Source organism: Populus trichocarpa, chromosome 16 (assembly GCF_000002775.5).
Source record: "Populus trichocarpa isolate Nisqually-1 chromosome 16, P.trichocarpa_v4.1, whole genome shotgun sequence".
Taxonomy (NCBI): domain Eukaryota; kingdom Viridiplantae; phylum Streptophyta; class Magnoliopsida; order Malpighiales; family Salicaceae; genus Populus; species Populus trichocarpa.
In genome coordinates this window covers 12062746-12085026 of record NC_037300.2, presented here as the reverse complement: position 1 = coordinate 12085026, position 22281 = coordinate 12062746, and the positions used below count along the sequence as shown (strand labels likewise).

The following is a 22281-nucleotide window of genomic DNA, read 5'->3' as shown; positions in this document are numbered from 1 at the left end:
TATTTTCTTGTTTTTGTTTTTGTTTTTCTTTTTTTTGAAAAGTTTGCTTTCTGGACTATAAAATCATAAGAAAAGAGTATGAGGTTATAACTTACAAATCGAACTAATATTATGTGAAGAGGCATAAGATTCTCATTATATCTCAACAAAATGTATTTGAAATGAATGGAAAATGCACTCCACCATCTTGTTTCCTCAAGCACGGATGCTGTATTTATAAACATATAGAGAACTACGTACCAATGTATTTTATTTCAACAACTAAGCATAAAAAAGAATAATATTATTTTATTATAGCCATAATAACGTGTAAGATTGTTAGAACACAGGTCACGCTCTCATTTCAAATGTATCCATTATACACTATAGGTGAGGTGAAGCTGGAGATTACCAATCGAACTAATGTGATTAGGAATCATCTAACTCTTAGGGGTAGCCATTACCTTGAGAAGTTGGATGATTATCTCACACTCGAAGAATATGGATACAAAGGAGAGGCAACAATTCATATTGATGTTAGTCGCTCACTTGAAAACCTAGATGTTGACCTTGTGGTTGGGCTGCCAAATAATGGTTGGAAACTAGTAAGAGCACAAGAGACAACTATGGTGGCAGAATTGAAGGACAAAATCATGGAGCGTTGGGGCATTCCGACCGATAAAATGACATTGATTCGCCTCAACACAGTGATGGAAGATTCATATTACTTAATAGATTACCTTATTTCAAAACTTGGTGACGTTAAAGTTGAAATCAACGATGAAAGTAAAGGGGTTGAAGAAAGCAACAATGGAAGTTATACCTAGATCGATGTGCACACTACTAGCTAGGTTAAATATGGGGGTTACACCATTATTGGATAGTTACCTTATGTTGTCAAATGTTTAGACATTAGTTTATAAGTGGTTCCATAATTGTTAAATAATGGCTTCTATTGTCATGTTTTATGTTATAGTTATTAATAAAATAAATGTGATTAAGTTAATTGGTAATCTTTGAATTGATTTTGAGTATTTTTTTTCAACAATCTATGTCGTCAGATGTATATTTGTCATTAATGAATAATATATATGGTTTAACAAACATGTTTATGGAATAGTAGAACATAACTAAGCTTAAAAAAAGTTGGTCGCACCAAACCAATAACTTGGCAATAAAAAAGACAATTTTTTTATGATCACTTGATTAGACTTCAAAATTTTCTAATTGATTTTATAGGCCCAGTTTTGTAGTGGGGTTGGTATGCTTTTATGTAAGTTGTGCCATAAAAGAACCTAAAATTAGATTCTAAAGATGTTGTTTGAGCTAATTTTTGTTATTTTCCCTTAATTATTCTAGAATTTTTGTTAACTTTAGATTTTAATTATTATATATTTGTTTAGTATTCTTATTCTTCTACCTTAAAGTCTGTTTTTTACCTATTTAAGGAATGGTAAATTCTCCTGGAAAAGCAAATTATATCAAAATTATATTTTAAAATAAAACTATGAGTGTCTATTATCTTTATTTGCATGTGCTTCTCTATGTTCAAAGACATAGCTGGTAGAGTTTTGAGAAACAACGAAGTGAAGGTGAGGAAGACGAATACAAACAAAATTATTATAGAGTTTTGAGACATTCCAACCAATATGATGAGGTTGATTATTATAGAGTTAAAATACGTTTTATTTTAACTGAAAGTTCCAAGATTTAGTTTCTAATCATGTTACCAAAACCTGCTCATTTTCATTTGTCTTCTGCTATAGGCCTAATAGCCGTGGAGGTTCTTTTGGAGTTTAATTTGCCTCACCTCTGCTATTTTGTGGTTAGTCTTTCTATTTTCTGTCAAAGTGTTGCCCTTCAATTTGGTATTATCAGTTTATTGATTTGTGTTCTGGACTCTTAATTTTATGCCTACCAAGGATTTCCTTGTAAAGAGTGTTTGGAAGCAATATAAAGGTGAAAATAATAGAAAGTATACAACTTAATTAGAAATATCTCAAGAGAGAGCAAGATTTGTTGAACAAAATGTAAGCTGATAAGAGAGAGAGAGAGAGAGGGCACCTCACCTAAGCCATGCATACACTTTTAAGCTTATGGATTGGTTTTATTTATTTGGTTTGATGTTGTATTTTAATTGATTTAAGGATGTTTTAAGGTTATTTATTGGTTTATCAACATTCTTATAATGTTTATTATAAGTTTTTATATAAAAATAAGTTAAAATATTGATTTTTAAGTCTAAAAATCCCTAATCGCAATATTTGCTTTATTTTTACATTTATTAATTAACTTTCAACAGTTTTTACATAGAAAATTAAATTCTGGATTTTCATAATAAATTTTGGAAGATAGGAGACTTGAAATTCTGCCCATTAATGAAATATATCTCAAATAATACTAACATCTCTTTTTCCTTCAAGAATTTTGAATTTAAATCTTTCTTCTATAAATTGTAATAAAAAATAAAAGTTTAAGTTATATGAATGATGTGTTAACATTTAACACAACATCAATTGTAACAATGGACTATTTAATATGCATAAATTATCATGTCATATTGATTTGTATTATTAATTATCATTTTAAAAGAGATGCGGTATATGTCCCCAGCTATTGCATCACAATAACTCAATTAATTAATAGAAAAGCTAAAATATACACCATGGATTGCTAGTATCTCTTTATTTTATTTTTTTAACACATGGTTTTTTTCTTTTCTTTTTTTTTGTTATGATTTTTTTTAAAATTATTTTTATCGATTTTATTTTTTAATATTAAGATGGTTGAAAATTTAGCTTTATGATTTTTTATTTATTTTATCTTTATATGAGGTTACAGTGGTTTGCAAGTTTATCAAGGTAATCCTGATTGCCCTAATTTATGGATTTGGCGGGGTTTCATTTTTTTTTTTTAATTGAACTTGGTTTTTTTATAGTCTATTTTTTATTATATAGTTAAAAAAATAATTTTAGAGAAAAATCATGTTATTAAACTTTATATAGTAACAAAAGTTAAAGGATGTGGGAAAACCATTGTTCACTCAACACTTTTTTTTTCTTTTTTTTTTTCAAATGTGTTTTGTCGATTCATCTTTTAAAATTGAGATTGTTAAGAATTTAGTTTTGTAATTTGCTTCTTTTTATTTTGCCTTTATATAAGGTTAGCATGGTTTACGGGTTTGTTAAGGTAACTTTGGTTGCATCGGTTTACGAGTTTGGTGAATTGTCTTTTTTTTTAATTGAACTTGACTTTTTTTATAGTTTATTTTTTTCTCATATAGTTAAAAAATATATTTTTTAGAAAAGTCATATTATTAAATTTTATAAGGTAACACAAATTAAAGGATGTGAGGAACCATTGTTCACCCACATACATTACACTGTGAATAACAATAGTAATTCACAATGTTTTGCTTTCTTTCTTTTTTCTTTTTCTTTTTGTTTTTGAATTTTAGTTATGTTTTGTTTTTTAAATTTGTTTTTGTCGATTTCATCTTTTAATATTAGGATGGTTGAGAATTTGACTTCATAATTTATTTCTTTTTATTTTGTCTTTATATGAGGTTAGTGTGGTTTATGGGTTTGTCTAGGTAACTCAGGTTGCCCCGATTTACGAGTTTGGTGGGTTGTCTTCTATTTAATTGAACTTGATTTTTTTTATAGTCTATTTTTTTCTCATATAGTTAAAAAAAATAGTTTTTGAGAAAAGTCATATTATTAAACTTTATAAGGTAACAAAAATTAAAGGGTGTTAGAAAATCATTGTTCACTCACACACATTGCACTGTGAATGACAATAGTAATCCACAATATTTTGCTTTCTTTCTTTTTTCGTTTTCGTTTTCTTTTTAATTTTAGTTATGATTTTTTTTTCAAATTTATTTTTGTTGATTTTATCTTTTAATATGAGGATGGTTAGGAATTTGATTTCATAATTTTTTTTCTTTTTATTTTACTTTTTTATAAGGTTAGCATGGTTTGCAAGTTTGCTAGAGTAACCCGATTTGCCCTGGCTTACGAGTTTGGTGGGGTGTCTTTTTTAAAAAAATTGAACTTGACTTTTTTATCATCTATTTTTTTCTCATATAGTTAAAAAAATAGTTTTAGATAAAAGTTATATTATCAAACTTTATAAAGTTCATGAACCTATTCACAAGTTTAGTTGGTTAATTTGGTTCGCGGGTCTGACAAATTTAACTTTTTTTAATTAGTTTTTTTTTATTTTATTCTTAGATATTGGGTTAATTATAAATTCAATTTCATAATTAGTTTCGCTTCATTTTTTTATGAGATTATCACGATCTAAAAATAACACCTTGATATTGGGTTGATGTTTGATTTCACAATTGTCTATTTTTGTTATTATATAGTTAAATAAAAAATTATTTTGAAAAAAAATTATAATCCTAGTAGGGTCCATAACCCAATTCTCAAGTTTGGCGTACTAGCCTGACTTACCTGATTCACAAGTTTGACGAATTTACTCACTGATAGGATATGCTCTCTTTTTTTATCTTTTAATTGTTTGTAATTTATTCTTATTCGATTTCATCCTTTAATATTGGATTGGTTGGAAAATAGACTAAATTATTGATTTTTTTTTGCTTTCTACTAGGATAATTGTCTTAAATAAGTGTTTATTTTTAGGTTGGTGCTCAATTTTATGAGCATATATTTTTATCATATAATTAAATAAAAAAGTTTGTAAAAAAAGTTATTGAATCCAATAGAGTTCATGACCTGGGTCGTAGGGGGATAAAGGTTGATTCAATCTGTCATTGTCTCAATATTTTAAAAAAAATATCATCTTGAAGTTTTTTTAAAAGTTAAGTCGTGTTTCTTATCGATCATCAAGGTTGCATTTAGACATATGAAATCGATCATTTAAGTCAAGCTAGCTCCCACACGGTTTAATTGAAAACTTGAGTTAGGTGGAGAACTTAATCCACTTGGTCAAGTTTGATAACATTGTTAAAAACTTCTCCATGCTCTTAATATTTTTTTACATTTTAAAAAAAAATTGGTCCAAACCACGGCGGTGCGCGAGACAAAAAAAAACATTTCTCTACGAGGTGGCTGAATAAGATTTGTAATAATTTGGGTTAGCCATTTAGTTTGCCTCTTCAAGATGTTTCAACTCCGGTAGCTCTATGAGATTTGTTTTGAGCAGGTCATTTAGCGTCTTAGATATGTCCGAGTGAGGGAGCATATAATCTTTTTCCTATCGTTTTTTAAAGAATGACTTCTTTCTTTCACTCTTTTGAAAAACAGTTAGTGTTGCACAATCATTCCTTTTAGCATTTGTTGGTACCTTAATGGCATCAAAGTTAATTACTTAATATTGTTTTCCATTGATCTTTGAAGTGCTCTTTCTAAATCTACAACCTTCAGGATGTTTTTCTTAGGCTCTTGTATAAATAATGACGAGTTTCCAACTACAACAATGTTATGTTCCATGTCGTGTACTTGAGTAGACATTTCTTTAAAAGATTTAGGTTTAACGTAACCCCTAATTCATCCCTCAAATACACATATCTAACATGGAAGTTTCAGCAACTCGATCCTTACAATTGAGGTTAAGGTTTTCCCATCGACGAATATAATCGATGACAAGCTTTTCTGTTTATTGATGTGCATTGGTGAGTTCAATTTTACTGATCACGTGACAAAAGTTGTAGAAATGATTAAGAAACTCATATTTCAATTGCTCTCAACTATCGATTAAGCTAGACTCCAAGTTAGTGCACCAGTTAAAGGCATTGCCCTTTAAGGAAAGAATAAATTCTTTTACCATAAAATCATCATCAAGCATTGTTGCAAATCTCTATAAAGGGAGCCACATATTGCCTTGAATTCTCTTTGCCATTGAATTATTGAAACTTTAATGATTGATAGCTCAAAGGCATCCCTAACAGGTTAGTTATTTGGATGTATGGCTTTGTATAAGAATATAAAGGTTGAACTAAACTTTCTATTTGATCCATGATAGCCTCTTTGATAAGCTCTTTTTATTGATTCGTGGTAAAGATGTCATAAGTAATACTGTGGATATTTCTTGTAGCTCTGATTGTAGAATCCTCAATAACATCTAGTTGATCTCCTTGCATAGCCTTGGTAGTTGAAGCTTAGCCAGCCTTGATAGATAAAGTTTAGCCTCCCTCATTCATGCTCTCTAGTTTGTTCATCAATTTTGCTATCTCATGGTCTTTTACATTAAGTGAAGTCAAAAGCCTTTCAAAAATTTTGTCAAGGTATCCATTTGATCCTCCAAAGATGTAGTCTCAATCATCATCATTGACATGATGACAAAACCCGAAGCCTTAGTGATTGACATGGAGAAGTTTCTATAGGTGATTTGTCAAAGTAGTTATCTTGAGTGCCGAAGAAAAGTCAACGTGTCCTATTTGATTTTTGTAGTGGAGTTACTTGTATTTTCAACCTTGGATTAACAAGCCCTCATACCCCTTTTTACGTTCGATGTTGACATCAACTCTAGAATCAGCTTTGTTTGCGCATAAATCATGTATTGATCAATTTAGAAAAATAATCATAACATGAATATTCAGAGCACATATCGAAGCACCAAAGCATATTATTATTGAAAAACAAACAAACAAAGCTTAGCTCTAAAGGTTTCAAGTGGAGTCCTCATTTTGTCGTAAGGGACTTCTCGGTGAACTTATTATGAAAATGAAAGAAAAAAAATGAGTCGTTACCTAGTTTTACAATAACTAAGAACCCTAACTTTTCTTCAAAGTTTTCTAGGTAAAAGAATGGTTATGTTAGAGGGCAAATTAAAATCACCCTAAAACATCATACCTAAAATAAGTTGTTTTGTGTTTATTTTTAATTATATAAGGTGTCTAACACACATACATGCTAAATTTTTGTCTAAAATGGTATATGGATTTTGGTCATTCAAAGTGTAAAAATTCTTAATTCTAAGGAAAAGATTTGAGACCTAGGCTTGATAACAAGACTTAATCCTCACCTTTGAGTATAGACGTTGGATCCGAGAAGATAATTATGATTTATTGGGCTTTGACCCAATTTCTTGTGTTATGTCCAAAATAGACTTGAAAACCTCCACTTACACACCACAAGCCTATGTGAGATCGTGTGATCCAACCTAAATTTACTGTCAACACAAAACACTATTCGTCCATATTCAGTAAGAACATAAAATTGCTTACCCTTAATGTGACTTCCAAAAAAAACCAAATTAAGATTTATGATCTCGGAGCCAGTTTTGAGTTATGAGAAAAATACAAATATATTTCAAATTAAATGAAAGCCAAAATACAAAGATAAATATATATTCACCTCCACTACTTGTCTACCCTTAACATGACATTCGAGGAAAAACCTTATTATGATTTATAATTTCCGCACTGATTTTAAGTTATGAGAGGGGTTCAAACCATATTAATTAATGAAAAATCAATATTCACATACAAAGTCAACTGGCTCACCTTTAAGGCGACATTCAAAGAAAAACATAATTAGAATTTATAATTCTTAGGTCGATTTTAAGTTACAAGAAAAATAAAAATCCATGAGAAAAGCAATATGCAAATATACATTGTTTTTTTTCATTATTATTGTTTTTTATTCAATGAATTACGGTGCTAATGAAAAATAACTATTTTGTTATCAAAACAAGAAAAATACATTTCTTCTTCATAATTTTATTCATTGTTTTTCCTGCCAATATTTATTTTTATTATTCTTGCCAATATTTATTTTTATTATTATATAATTAAATAAAAAATAGATTTTAAAAAACAAAGTTATTAAACCCGACAATGCCTACAAGTTGGGCAACTAACCCGTTTTCATCCGAGTCAATAAAAAATATCATCACTTCAATGTTTTTTTATATAATAATAATAATAATAATAATAATAATAATAAAATTGACATTGCTTTTGAAATTTGTTTTTTTAAAAAATTAAATTATGTTTTAACTAGGTCGACCGAGCTGCGAGTACATTTGCCAGGTCGACTAGGCCATACCAAGTCAATTTCCATACGGTTTACTTTGAAACTTGTTCCGGGCCGGAGCCCAGGTCAACAAGTCATTATATTGACTTGCTAAACCAAGTTAGTTTTAATAATACTATCAAATACTTGCCAGTGACATTCCACAAGCAACTAAACAGTAGTTCTCTAACCAACCCTCAGGTCGATGTTGGCAGCTGCGAAGGTATACGAGGGAGGATTGAAGAACTTGGGATTGCTGGCTGGAGGATTCTCAAGATAGTGATTTCCCAGCTACTGAAGGGTCGGAAAAATTGCAGTATGCAACCATAGGTGGCGTCTCCCATTTCTTCCTTCAATTGCTCATCCTCTTGCATGCTGTAGGCAAGAATGATTGATTGGAAAATGATTTGATACGCTCACAAAATCTGCAAACGTTTGAGGCAATATTTTTGTGCCCATGTTGGCTAGCAAGCCCAAACATTTCCAAGCATATCGTGACGCAGCTAGCATCTAATGCTAGCTACAGAAAAGCATGTTAAACAAATACATTGGGCAATGTATACCAAATCCCAACCGCCAACACAGTCGCAAATGGCAGGTAAGAATTAAGCAAGCTAGTCGAAAGATGGGGAGAAAGGCACATATGCTTACATGCTTAAAAAATCAACATTCAAGATCAAACAAGATCTAAGAACCTAAAAAAAAAAAATTACTTTAAAGCAAGAAACAGTAGTCTTACAAAGAAAGGACATTTATTAGACTGCTTTCTCTGTGGTGTTCCTAGTATGGAATTAAAAAAGATTACAGAACAATGGAAAGATCCACACTTAGCAAATAATATTATACACAAGTAGCCAAGTGCTTGTAGGCTAATTTTGAATGACTTGAAACCAGCTGGCATCAGAAAAGATTCCTGCAGAAATACAATCAGCAAAATCAGCTGAGCTCTCCACTGTCTTCATAGCTGAAAATAATTTCAGCATCGATTGCTAAAACCTTTAGAAAGAACTTACAAAATTAGGGAAAACAGTACAAACAGTAGAACAGGCAAGCTGGTATTGAAAGACACAACTATGTAGAGATGGCGATTGTCAGAGATGACAAACTACATTACAACTAGGAAAAATCAGCAGTTGCTACATGTTCCTCAAGCATGTACAAATACTATCAGGAACAAGACCAACATTTGAGATCTATCAAGCCTCAAATAATCACAAACTCTTACAGTACATAAAAGTCAGGTATTTCTCGACTGAAAGAGACAACGAGGGTGAGAATTTACTGATTCCTTGAGAGTAGCACTTGCAAATCAGCATCTAGCATTTCTAATCTAAATTTAAAGATTATGCGAAAGCAATCCTATGAGATTCCTCGGGTCTTGCCTCATGCTAAGGAATTCACGATGAGATTGAACCCTGCTAATTATTCATCTAATTGTTGATATCCAGCCGGTTCCTTGTCAAACTCTTTAAACTGCTGAATCATTGGCATCTAAACTATGACAAACGTAAACTACACCAGCTCATCCTGCAACAGCCATTCTCAATAGTTCTTTTTTTTTTGTGCATGTTCATATTTATGGCCTTAAAGCAGTTCTAAATTGAGCATGGTCACAACTCCAGGACCAATAATAGGTCACTGGGTCAGCAAAATAAGTAATGAACTAGTTTAGCTTTCTCAAAATTGACAAGAGAAAACAATTTTAAAAGAAAACAGCAACATGTCCAGAAACATCAATGGTTGAGCATTTATTTGAGATAGTTTTGACAAGATTCAACAGAGTTCACATATATTTTTGTCAAAGCAAAGTTCACGTAACCAAAAACCAACAATCTTAATAAAATAAATTACTACTACCAAGCACCAGGATCTTTGAACCTCACCTTGAGGCGCCCCAAGAAACCATCGAAATCCCACCTCCTAATCCGACCGACTAGCAAACCTCTCGATCTTCTTATCATTCAAATTAAGCCCAACCATAGCCTCACCAAGCCCACAACTCACCTCCGCCAACACCTGAGGATCACTGTAATGCGTTACAGCCTGCACAATAGCTCTCCCCCTCTTAACAGGGTCCCCACTCTTAAAAACCCCAGACCCAACAAACACACCATCACATCCCAACTGCATCATCAACGCTGCATCAGCAGGGGTAGCCACTCCCCCTGCTGCAAATTGCACAACAGGCAACCTCCCAAGTTGCTTTGTCTGCATAACCAAATCATAAGGAGCAGCAATTTTCTTGGCAAAGGTAAACACCTCATCATCATCCATGTTTCTCAACACCCTTATATCCCCCATCACAGACCTCACATGCCTAACAGCTTCAATGACATTCCCCGTACCCGCCTCTCCTTTAGTCCTTATCATTGCTGCACCTTCCCTTATCCTCCTCAAGGCCTCACCCAAATTTCGGCATCCGCAAACAAAAGGGATGCGGAAATTATGCTTGTTAATGTGATTTTCTTCATCAGCTGGTGTAAGAACCTCGGATTCGTCGATATAGTCGATGCCAATGGCTTCAAGAATTTGGGCCTCGACGAAATGCCCGATTCGGGCTTTCGCCATGACAGGGATTGTCACTGCCTGTTTTATTTCTTTGATGAGCTGTGGGTCGCTCATGCGTGCCACACCGCCTTGTGCACGGATGTCAGCGGGGACTCGTTCTAGTGCCATGACAGCACAGGCGCCGGCTTCTTCGGCAATCCGGGCTTGTTCAGGGGTGACAACGTCCATTATGACCCCGCCTCTTAGCATTTGGGCTAGGCCTACCTTCACGGAGAATGGGGATTTTTTGGTTTCTGTTATTGCTCCGTTGCCATAGACTGCCACCACTCCGGTTCCTGCCATTCTCTTAGAGAGAGTGAGTAGAGAGAAACAATGAGAGAGATTGGTTTGGGTTGTTTGAGAGAGAGAGACGAGCGGGGGTGGTGGCGTTTATAAGTAGTGAGAGCGGCGAGGATGTTGAATGGCTCTTATTTATTGGGCAAACTTCGTCTTTAGTCCTGTAATTATCAAGAAATGTTTAATTTGATTTCTAAAGTCTTTTCTTAATTGGATGTTTACACATTCCTCTCAAAATAAATTCCTTTTGAATTGTTTTCAAGGACATCATAGGCTCATCTAGTTACGTCGTTTCGAGTTAACTTATAGGTCATTGGTTTAATCCAAATCAAGTATTTTTATCAAAATAATGTTATTCGTTTGTTTTGTTTTTTTATATTGACTCGATCGAGTTTGAATTAAATTTTATTGGCTTAATTAAATCACTAAAAACCATTTGGATTAACTAAATTCCATTGAGTTAATGTCTAGTCTAGCTCAATTAAAAATCCAACTTAAGTCAGAATTCAAGTCTTGGATTTTTCGGGTCAATTCATTAAATCAGGTCAAATTTAACTACTATAATTCAAATCACGAGAATGAATTATAAAAACAAATAGTAAAATCCATGCAATTCGTAAAATGGTTTTGATAGAGGAATTTGTGAAATTATAAGGATTCAATTGAAAAATGTTTTCTTCAAATAGTAACTGAGAATGGATTGATAGTTGGGGGATTAATTTGAGTGACGTTGCTAATTCTTACTGGTTGAGAAAAAAAGTCGTGTTTGAAGATGGTGAGATTTGGATTTCACGGTCAAGAAGGGTTTATAGGCGTGGAGGCCACGTATTTTTGGTGTGGCCAACCTCAGTTTAGGAGATTTTCTAGTTACGGCTTACGTGGGGAATCATGGTTCTGTTGTTTATACAGACAGGAACTTGCCCACTCTGCTGTCCCCTGCCTATTTTGCTTTAGGTTCATGTCAGATTTTCACTTTTATTTTCATTTTTAAAAAATAATTTATATCCCTTTTATTTTTACATTTCAAAAAACAAAATTAAAATTCTTTTTTACTTTAATTTTTTTTAATTTAATTTTTTTATATCATTTTAATGTGCTGATCTCAAAATTAATTTTTTAAAAAATATTATTTTAATACATTTCTGAACTAAAAATATTTTTAAAAACAATTATTATTACATTTTCAAACATCCCTTTAATAGTTAGAGCATAAAATAGGACTAAAAGATATATATAAAGAAAGATTATAGATATTGCTAACATATTTTCTAGTATATTTTTTCTTATGAAATTCAAAAAAACAAAATGGATAGAAAAAAATTAAATAAAAAATAGAAAATTATTATTAAAATTTACAGTTAGTTTACATGTGCTCTGTCATGGATTAATCAAAAATCAAATTTTTTGTTGGGTTGAGCTCTTTTTGCTTGATTTTAAAATTAAATCAATGACCTGATTATACTAGCAAAAACCCTAGATGTTAATTTAGAACTTAAGAACTCTATAGAGCAACATACCTTTACCACTTCACTGCAACAATTGGTTTTGATACAAACATATATTAATAATATTTTATACAGTTTGATAGAAGGAGAAAGAAAAAAAACAATATATAATATTGAACAGCTAAAATGAAGAGTTAATAACTATAAGCTTTCCTAATTTTTTAGATGTATTAGGTAATGATATAAATGACATAAATTTATTAAAATATGAGGTTGGCTTGATAGTAAAAGGGTATATATATATATATATATATATATATATATATATATATATATATATATATAAAGGTAATTTTATTCTTGTACATAAATAGAAATTGTTTCTTTTTTATGTTTTTTTTATTTGAAGGTAATATTACTCTTGTACATAAATATAAATTGTTTCTTTTTTATGTTTCTTTAACTTATTTTGATGATATTCCTAGCACATAAAAAAGACTAAGAGGAAACAATATAAAAAAGGAAATTCTAGCAATTAAAACAAAGTTACTTAGTTGAATTCTTACATTAAAAGTTTCGATCAAAACACCACTTAGGAAAGCTTGAAGATTTTGCCATGGTGGAATTCTATCATCAAGAATTTGTTTTTAGTATCTTATTTTATTTATTTTATGTTGAACAATTATTTTTAATTTGAGTTTATTCTGGCCCATTAAATATTATATAGGGTTTTATTTTACTATTGAATTTATGTTAATTGATTTCTAATTTGAGCTCATTGACTTGCAACTCAAAATTGGTCCATTAGGGTTATTTAGATGGAACTATATATTACTTCTGTGGTTGCAAGTTTTAGCAGTTATGATATTTTTAATAAACATGATTCTTCATTTGTTTTGCATGTTGCAAATAACTTTTTTTTCATGGATAAAAATCGTACACTATCTTATCAAAGATTAACTGACTTTGTGGTGCCATTCACAAACTTCAAGTTCTTAAGTACATGGTTATCTCCATGTCCAAAAAAATTTTCCCAATATCTTTGGTTCTTAAATATAAGGTTACCTCTAGGTCAGAGTTTCAAATTTAATATTCGGTTTTCTTGGATTAATTTTAAATTTTGTTATGGGTTGCATGACCATGTGATCATGAAATTCGTATCAGGGCAGATGTAGAATAATGATAAATAAGCTAAATGTAAAGTAAAAAAAACAAAAGGAAGATAATTTATTATTACTATTATTTCTGCAAAAATATCACAAAATAATGAATGAATGAAGTTAAAAATAAAAAGAGTAGTAATAAATAGACCACGTGTAAAGCAAAATGAAAGAATCTTTTTTTTATAAAAAAAGGTGTAAAGCAAGAAAAATAAATAAATGAATGAGGATAAGAACAAGAAGAAAGGTGATAAATATGCAAGTGTAAAGTGGTAAATAGGTAAATAGAATAAGTGTAAAGTTAAAAAGAAAAATATTTTTTAAAAAAATATATAAAGATAAAAAGAGGGAAAAAATACAAAAATACAAAACAATAAATGAATGTAGATAAAAAAAAGAAGAAAAGAAATGGTAATAAATAGACCAAGTGCAAAGAAAATTAATCTTTAAATTTATTAAAAAAAAAGTTGCTAGAAATTATAGATTTACCATTGCTATAGTAAATAGATAAAATTTAGAGTGATAAATAGACCAAGTATAGAGTGAGTGAGTGAGTGATAAATAAAAATATAAAGCAAAAAATAATAATGAATGAGCAAAGATAAAAACAAAAAGAATAATGATAAATAGATTAAGTGTAAGGAAAAAGAAGAAGAAGGAATTAAAAAAATCTTAAAAAAATAATAAATTCCTTTTGTTCTTATAATCATCGTTGATTCATTGTTTTTTTATCCTTTTATTTACCGTCATTTTTCATTTTTTTAAAACAAAAATTTAATAAATATTTTTTCCTTTATATTTATTACTATTCTTTTTGTTATGACAGATTTGGTATCCAGAGTGACAGTTACAATGGAAGGCTATATATAGAAAATAATTAGCAGTGGAATCTAGGCTCTTAATGCATCTCGTTTTCCCCTGTTTTGACGTTGTGGACAGTCAGGGCCACTGTTTTATTGGATGGATGGACCAAAGAAAATAAAATATTTATGGAGAAAAGAGAGGTGATAAGGTCGTATTCAAGTGGCTGGGATGAAGCAGAGGAAGGCTGCCTCTCGCTTCCAATCCTCAAATAAAAGGCGTCCATGACTGTCGTTTGCTCTCTGTCGCTTTCAATATAAAAGAGCAGCCAAATCTTTGTTTTTCTTTCCTTTTCCTTTTCAGTTTAAAATACTACACGTAACATAATTTAAAGTTGGTTTTCAAGTTTTTTTTTAAATATATTAAAATAATATATTTTTTATTTTTTAAAATTTATTTTTGATATCAACATATTAAATTAATCTAAAAATATATATAAAAAATAATTTAACATGTCATTGAACTGCATAAATAAATATATGTTTTTTGTTGATTTTTTGAATTTAAATCTTAGAGTCAAATACATTGAAAAATATATTAATACTTTTTTTTTATTAAACTGAATTGATGTAAAAAGGTGCGATTTTGAAATCATTCCAAAAACATATTAATCTCAATTAACATGTAAACTAGTTAAAAACAGAATATTCCTTATTATCAAATAATGCAGACTTTCTAAGAAATGCTTTAACACTATCTTTTTTTTTATTTTTACCATAATTGTAATAACCATGCATATAAGGAGTGTTCGGAAGGATGCCACTCCTTCAAAATTATTATTATTATTATTATTATTATTACTACTACTACTATTTGAAATTTAAAGCATGCTTGCAAGCTTATGAAAAGTAATTTTTTTTAATTTAAATCATAATATAAAAAGTTGCTTTTCATAAATATTTTATAACAAAAATAAGTTACAATGAATTTAAGTTACAAGTATTTTTGATAAACTGACTCAAAACAACTTTTAGAAGAAGATAATATGTAGCATAAGCTACAATTTATAAATTAAATTTTTTATTTTTTAATTAAATCAAATTCTTTACTCAATTATGCAACATACTATTCATTTAAATCAGAAGTTGTTTCTAGCCAACTATATCTATGACTTTTCTACGAGTTAAAAGTTAAAAATCAACTTTAATTATTTTAAAAAAAATCATAATAAACAAAAGTATAGTGATAGTTTTAGGAAAGTCTAAACATTTTTATGCACAACGATAATTACAATAACAAAATTTATACTTTACTCTTATTGTTTAATATATATAACTTTTGATCGACTTTTACTATATTTAAAAATCTTTTTGATCAAGATATATTCATTGGCACTTGAAAGTAGATTTTACGCATAATAAATTGACTAAAATTATTATGAGATAAGTTTTTACATCTAGAATAAATAAAAAATAAATCTTCATAAATTAAAAAAGTAATTTATTTTAGTTTATACAAAACTAGAGTTTGAAATGTAGTGTGAGATTCAGTGCAAAAAACATAAGTTATTTAGCCAACTAAACAATTTTTTCTTTATAATTAAGAAAAAACAGGAGCTATTACACTAACTTAAAATTTATGATATTGTCTTTTTTGTCATGAGACAAAACCACACATACATCCTGCAAGCTAATAAGCATTTCCAGCAGGTAGTCAAGCAATATATAATGTTAACATGAGCAATAATTTTCAGTCTCTTACCTCACTAGCTTCACTAGGTATGAGAAGATTATGTTGATACATTCTGTCCCTAAAATAGTAAATTAACCTAATAAAAATAAAATCATCCTGTTGATCAGCTCCTTTGGTCGCAACAAAACCAGACATTAACTCTTTACCATATAATGAAGCTCTACGAAGCTCTCAGAGACCAAATATGAAAAAAGACAGGATAACCTGTTGCATTAAGCCTTTGAATAGTAATGGGTCCTAGGTGTATGAATTCTACGCTTATACAAAGAGATGGTATTACATGGTGGAAAGCCAGAAAAAAAAACATGAGGCATGGTCTTCCACTTTAAAGATCAAGCTCATACAATTGCATCTCTCCATCAATGATTTGAATCTACCGCTATACAATCAAATAGTATCTCATGGGCATGAAAGCAATAGTTTAGATGCAACTAATCTATGTTGCAAGTTATTACAGGTTATGCGAGTGTTTCAAACTGCTTCATGTTTGCTTAAACTGTAAAAATCTTCCTCACCTTCCTCATATTCCGACGACATATAGGGCAAGTACCATCAGCTTCTGCTATCCTGCAAATATTAAATTTCAACATATAAATTGGCATCCGATTGGTCAAGATGGTTATTGTGGAAGAAAAATAATAGGCTTGCAGTGGCAAATACAATCAGGATAGCAGCGACCAAATTTTCTTCATACCAAGTCTGACATGTAACGCAGCCCAAAGGAGTAAAGTCAGAAGTAGGAATATGCTAAATAACACTCCAGAAATTTACATTTTTATTAATTACCGATGATATTTGAAAACACTAAAATCATCCGACTCTTGTTATGTGCAATTTCCGTTGTGCCAGACTTCCTCAATATGGCAGGCTATCAACTTCAACTAGAAATCATGATAGTCCACAAAGTTCCACACAACAAAACCATGCCATGATCGACTTGTTCTTAAAAGGTCAAGCCTAATAATTGGTGTCAGGTCGTGATCATGGCTAAACAAAGGATGCAGCCATCTAGCTTCCATTAAAACAATAGTCCAGTAATTAAAAGATACCTTAAAGTGCTTCCATAGACCAGCTAAACCACTGAAATGGTATCTCAGTCTCTCTTAGCCTCATTACCCTTACAGAGAAGGTTTTAATTATTGAGTATAACCATGACATATGTGCGAAACTTTTAGAGTACTCATGTTACAGCTCATCAAGTAATGGGTTATCTTGGCCACTACCACAGTAGCCAGTGACACTCCGACTGCAATTTAAAACAATGATATTACACAACGCAAAAGGGGCAAGGACTTGTTGCATTGTAAATACTCTGTAAACATGAGCATATTATATTGCTTTCTTCAGTTTGATATGCCATCTACATGCCAAGTGCCAATGAAGTCTAAAACACATTCTAGGGTTAGGCAGGGCATGCCCTCACAGAATGAGGGAAGCATTGATGCATTCATCAGCCTCTCTGTTTGCCCACCTGAATTCATCACAAGGTCCAGCACAGTGCTGTTTCAAGATAAGAAAAAAATAATCTAAATGTGCAGTTGGAGAGTAATTACCTAGTTCCACATGCAAAACAAGCAACACAGTGCCCGCATGGGAGGAAGAAACAGTCCCTAGGAGCGTCAAAGCAGATGGCACAAAGACGGCGGGTATTATTGCCATTTTCACCATCTCTTGATTTCCCTTCAAGTGAACTTGCTGCAAGAAAATCTTCAAGACCCTCTTCATCATTTGAGGCAGAATCATAAGATGAGCCCCAACTTGCAAGGTCATCATCTTTACGTGAAAGCAAGGGAGCTCTCCCAGGTTCCACCTCTCCAAACTGAAGTCTATTTCCATCTTCATGAACACATTGAAACTTGTTCAAGAAGTTGAAAGCCGCCATCATGATAACAGTCATTCCAACTACAGGCAGAAAAAACAAGTAAACATAAGATATCCACAAGTCAAAGTAAAAAGAAGAAACAGAAGAGCATACCTATGCCAAGAATATATGTGGCCCATCTTGGCCCATAGGAGACTTTGACATTCCACTCTTCACTGTATGAACCCTGGGAAAAAAAAAAAAAAACAGGGATAATAAGGTTGAGAATCTTCTGTTCTATAGACTATTTGATGATGATCCTTTCTCTAGTAGTCCTAATGAGTCTACAATTACAATACCGTAAGATTACCAATCAGCTGGCCTTCAAAGATAAGGAATCACCAAAGTAACATTTACAGGTACTTTTAAAAAATCTTTTTTCCTCTTCCATTCAACATAGTTCTTAAGTTTATATGATGACCTTATATTAAACAGAGGAGTGAGAATGAGGATCTAGAGATTTACCTCTTCTGGACCAAGAGAGTTTAAAACAACAGCATTTCCATTGGGAAACAAAATGCTCAAACTACACTTGCTATCAGTAAAAGTACACTTGTAGTAAGCTTCAGTGGTATTGTACATGAAAGATCTTACTCTCAGGGTTAATTGGACCTGTTTAAGAAAAGAATCCAAAGTAAATAGCGCAAACAGCCATCCAGGAAGGATACAGGAACACTTCAAAATCAACAAGCTAAAAACAAGATTGTGAAGTAATAAGATGAGCACAAAGATATTTCACTCCTATTATATTGCACATACAGGAAATTGGACCAAATGTTTTTTGAGATTTGAATATATATCTTAAGAATGTTCCGGGTCTAAGGAGAAACTGCATTAACACACCTTGAACATAAAACAAGCATGGATTGAAATCTAAAATAAATAACGAATATGAAAAAAATTAAATCAAATGATCTTAATCTATCGTCACCATATCAACTCTAGAAATTAGGATAATGTAAGAAGTGACTTGTGGTTTCAGCTTGTTCGCATAATGGCACCTCAGTCTCAGATTATTGTTTATTTTCACTAGAGTCATGTGGTTTGCTCCACTAGCAGAAGCTTAACACCATTAGCTGGTCGATAATGTGGCATGAAAGAGTTTTTAGTTTAGTAAGACATGTTTTTGGCATGCTGTTTCCAAACTAAAGGAACAAAGAAAACCACTTGTAAGAAAAGAAAAGAAAAAACAAACTGTCACTAAACTGCCAATGGCTAAAACCACAAACTATTTTTCATGTTTTGCCTAAAACGTTAGTCCTTTCAATGAGTTTCAACTTAGGTTGACAAGAAAAAGAAAATGAATGCACTCCAATTTTTCAACGTAGAAAGATTGTAGACAGACAGCATAAAATAGAACAGGAAAATTGTATTGGTGGAAGATATAACCCATACTCCAAACTAAAGGAACAAAGAAAACCACTTGTAGGAAAAGAAAAGAAGAGAAAATTGTCACTAAGTGCCAATGACCAAAACCACAAACTACTTTTCATGTTTTGCAAAAAAAAGTTAGTCCTTTCATTGAGTTTCAACTTAGGTTGAGAAGAATAAGAATATGAATCCACTCCAATCTTTCAATGTTGAAAGATTGTAGACAGGCAGCATAAAATAGAACAGGAAAATTGTATTGGTGGAAGATATAACCCATGCTGGAAAAATAAAGGTAAATTCAGGAAGAACAAATTATCCAGTTGCCTATTGCCTAGATCATCTCAAAAGCAGCATCTTGTCAAGAGATGAAAAACAGTTGCAAAGAAAAATAAGCTACTCTTTCACTGTTTGTGGCATAATTCATGAATCAAAAGGTAACATTAGCTAAATACTGATCACGGAGATTCTCATATTCTTTTTTTAGTGAATCAAATGAAAAATCTATATGGTTTAAGCACCAGCTGCACAAGAAAATTTTCATATTCTGTACTTATTAGCCAAGGTAGAAATATCACAATGATAAGGTGCACGAGGTTATCAACGTATTGTTCAATGGAAAATATTTCAGCAACTCTAATACATGAAACAAGGAGAGGCACGGTCCTAAAATTTAGTTCATGTCTTTTTGTTCATCAATGATACTAAATATCATGTCTAGGAAGCCAAAGAACTACACAAGCAAAGGACGTTCTATCTGTGGTTGGTAATAGAAGCAATAAGGTATTCTTGGATTATATCTTTATTAATTGCTAGTAAAACATTCCTAGAACAGGAGATCAATTGATGATACAAATACAGGTCACTACTCTGCAACCTTACCTCAACTTCCTCTGAGTTCAAGTTGCCCACTGCAACATAGTAGCTTGCAGATGTGAATATACTCTGCTGGACAAAACCACTTCCTGTGAGAAAAAAAATATGCATATCAGTTAACGTACTTATATGAAGAAAACATCAAAATCTCAACACCTATCTACCTTGAATGACATTCCATGATAAAGTGGTGTTTGGACGAGTTGGATTCTCAAGCCATTGAGAAAGGCTTTCACTCCCTGCAATTTTTTCAGATTCAGAATCACATGGAAATAAAACTCAAAAGCCAATTTTATAGCCAACAAAGCAAGATAACTAATTCCCAATTCATGGACTTACTAGATTTATGTACCTAGAAGCAAGCATATATGACTTCCAGAAAAACACAAAACATACAAACTAGACAGTTCCTAAGTATACCTTGTGCAATTATAAGGAAAACGGAGGAGATCGGGGAGTTCACCCTGTATGAAATATTTATTTGAGACCCCTCATTCAGAAAATACATGAAGTCCTAGAGAACAAAAGCAAAATATGCATAAGAATACCCACAAGCACCAAAACCAATTCAAAGCATGACACCATTTCCCATAAAACAACACTTGCCTTGTGAGAATCGGGCGAAACAGAGAAATTAAGAGTTCTATCCCAAGTCTCAACAACATCAAGCGGAGGAGATGTATATAACCCATATAGTATCAGCCCCGGATTAGTATCATACAACTGTTCCACCTAGAGAAAACCAACCGAAATCTATCAAAATTACAACAAAATACCAAATCAAGTTCGAGACCCTCTCTTAAATCCATAACAAAAAGCATCCAAACCATTCGGCCCTCGGTACAACTTCAATAACTACAAATAAAATCACGAATTTACCTTTATAGACTGCACAAATATGGGAGTAGGTTGTAAAAGAACCGAGCATTTCGGTCCTAGGGTTAGACTCATAGCACCATATACCCCCAAAATCATAGTCATCGACACTGTCAAATAAACAATTAATTATCAGAAATTAAAACCAACAACCGCATTTAACACTAGAAACCTATAAAATGTAATCTAATTTTTGACAATCAAAATTAGGGGAAAAAAATAAAATAAACAGAAGTAATTCTAGAGAAACTTTAATTGCTAAATAAATACAAACCGAAGAACCAGAACGTGAGAACCACGACGACACAAGACCACGTGTCATCTCTAACAGAAGCTACATCATTAAACCCGAAATAATTCCCTCGATTAGAAATTTCAATGTATTCCTGCTGCTGCTGCTCTATCTCTGGCTGTCTAAATTCGAGTTGACGTAACCGTTGATCATGATCATGATCATATTCTTCGCGGACTGGAAAAGAAGTGTGATTTGAAGATGATGATGCAGCAGCAGCGGAATGATCCCTAGAAGAAACAGAAATTTGATCCGGCTGTGCCATTCTAGAAGGAAAGAAAAGATGGTTAATTGGAGAAAAAATGGAAAACCTAAGTAAACCCTAGAGGGAGAAATTGGAGCAAACCGTGGAGAATTTGAAGAGGGGAGTCCATGAGAGTTGATGATGATGGTGAGTTACTGGAACTGACTCACCAGTCAGTCTTCCGTTTTCTCAAAAAGACTGGTAGATGTGAATTCTGGCGGTTATATGGGGTTTTTTAATTTTGTGTTCTGCTGCTGTGTTTTGTTTTTTTAGGATGTGTTATGTGGACCAATCAGAGGGGTTTGGAATTTGAAGAGAGGGTGTTGTGGTAAATAGGATTTGTTTCCAGGTTACGTGGTGGGTGGATATTGGCTTACTTCTGTGCCGGTATGAGTTGTAATGTTGGAGTCCAATGCTCAATCAGGAAGCTGGAAACCTTCTTTTTTTTTTTTTTGTTAACTGAAAACAATGAGCTCAATTAATGAAGCATTACTGAATCTTTACAGATATCCGGGGGCTTAAAAATAAATAAAAGAAAAAAAAATGAATAATTTGTCGACAATATTTACTTATAGTGCATAGCTGCACGGGTTATAAAATATGTTTGGGCGATGAAACTCAACTAGTTAAATAATCATATTTTATTTTAATTATGTGATAAAAAAATAAATATTTTTTTTAAATAACTATAATAACTTGGAAAAAAAACCCTTTTTTAGGAGAAAAAAACAATACTAATCAATTTTCAACCAATTGAGCATGAAATGATGAAATTAAATAATAAAAAAAAAAACAAAA

The 22281-nt window shown here is 31.7% G+C and overlaps 2 protein-coding genes across 2 annotated transcripts; both read right to left on the bottom strand.

Moving 5' to 3' along the window:
* Positions 1–8699: 8699 nt before the first annotated feature.
* On the bottom strand, positions 8700–10904 carry LOC7487474 (probable pyridoxal 5'-phosphate synthase subunit PDX1). Its single transcript, XM_002322945.4, has 2 exons — positions 9848–10904; positions 8700–8877 (listed from the first exon to the last, which is right to left on the bottom strand). Exon 1 carries the CDS (start codon positions 10812–10814, stop codon positions 9885–9887), a length of 930 nt encoding a protein of 309 aa, XP_002322981.1. The 5' UTR covers positions 10815–10904; the 3' UTR covers positions 8700–8877; positions 9848–9884.
* Positions 10905–16151: 5247 nt separating this feature from the next.
* Positions 16152–21743, bottom strand: LOC7466072 (E3 ubiquitin-protein ligase APD2). Its single transcript, XM_024587098.2, has 11 exons — positions 21586–21743; positions 21222–21505; positions 20951–21057; positions 20678–20803; positions 20492–20585; positions 20236–20310; positions 20078–20160; positions 18293–18439; positions 17942–18014; positions 17520–17868; positions 16152–16533 (listed from the first exon to the last, which is right to left on the bottom strand). The coding sequence occupies exons 2-11, from the start codon at positions 21502–21504 to the stop codon at positions 16458–16460; spliced, it is 1413 nt and encodes a 470-aa protein (XP_024442866.1). The 5' UTR covers position 21505; positions 21586–21743; the 3' UTR covers positions 16152–16457.
* Positions 21744–22281: the final 538 nt, after the last annotated feature.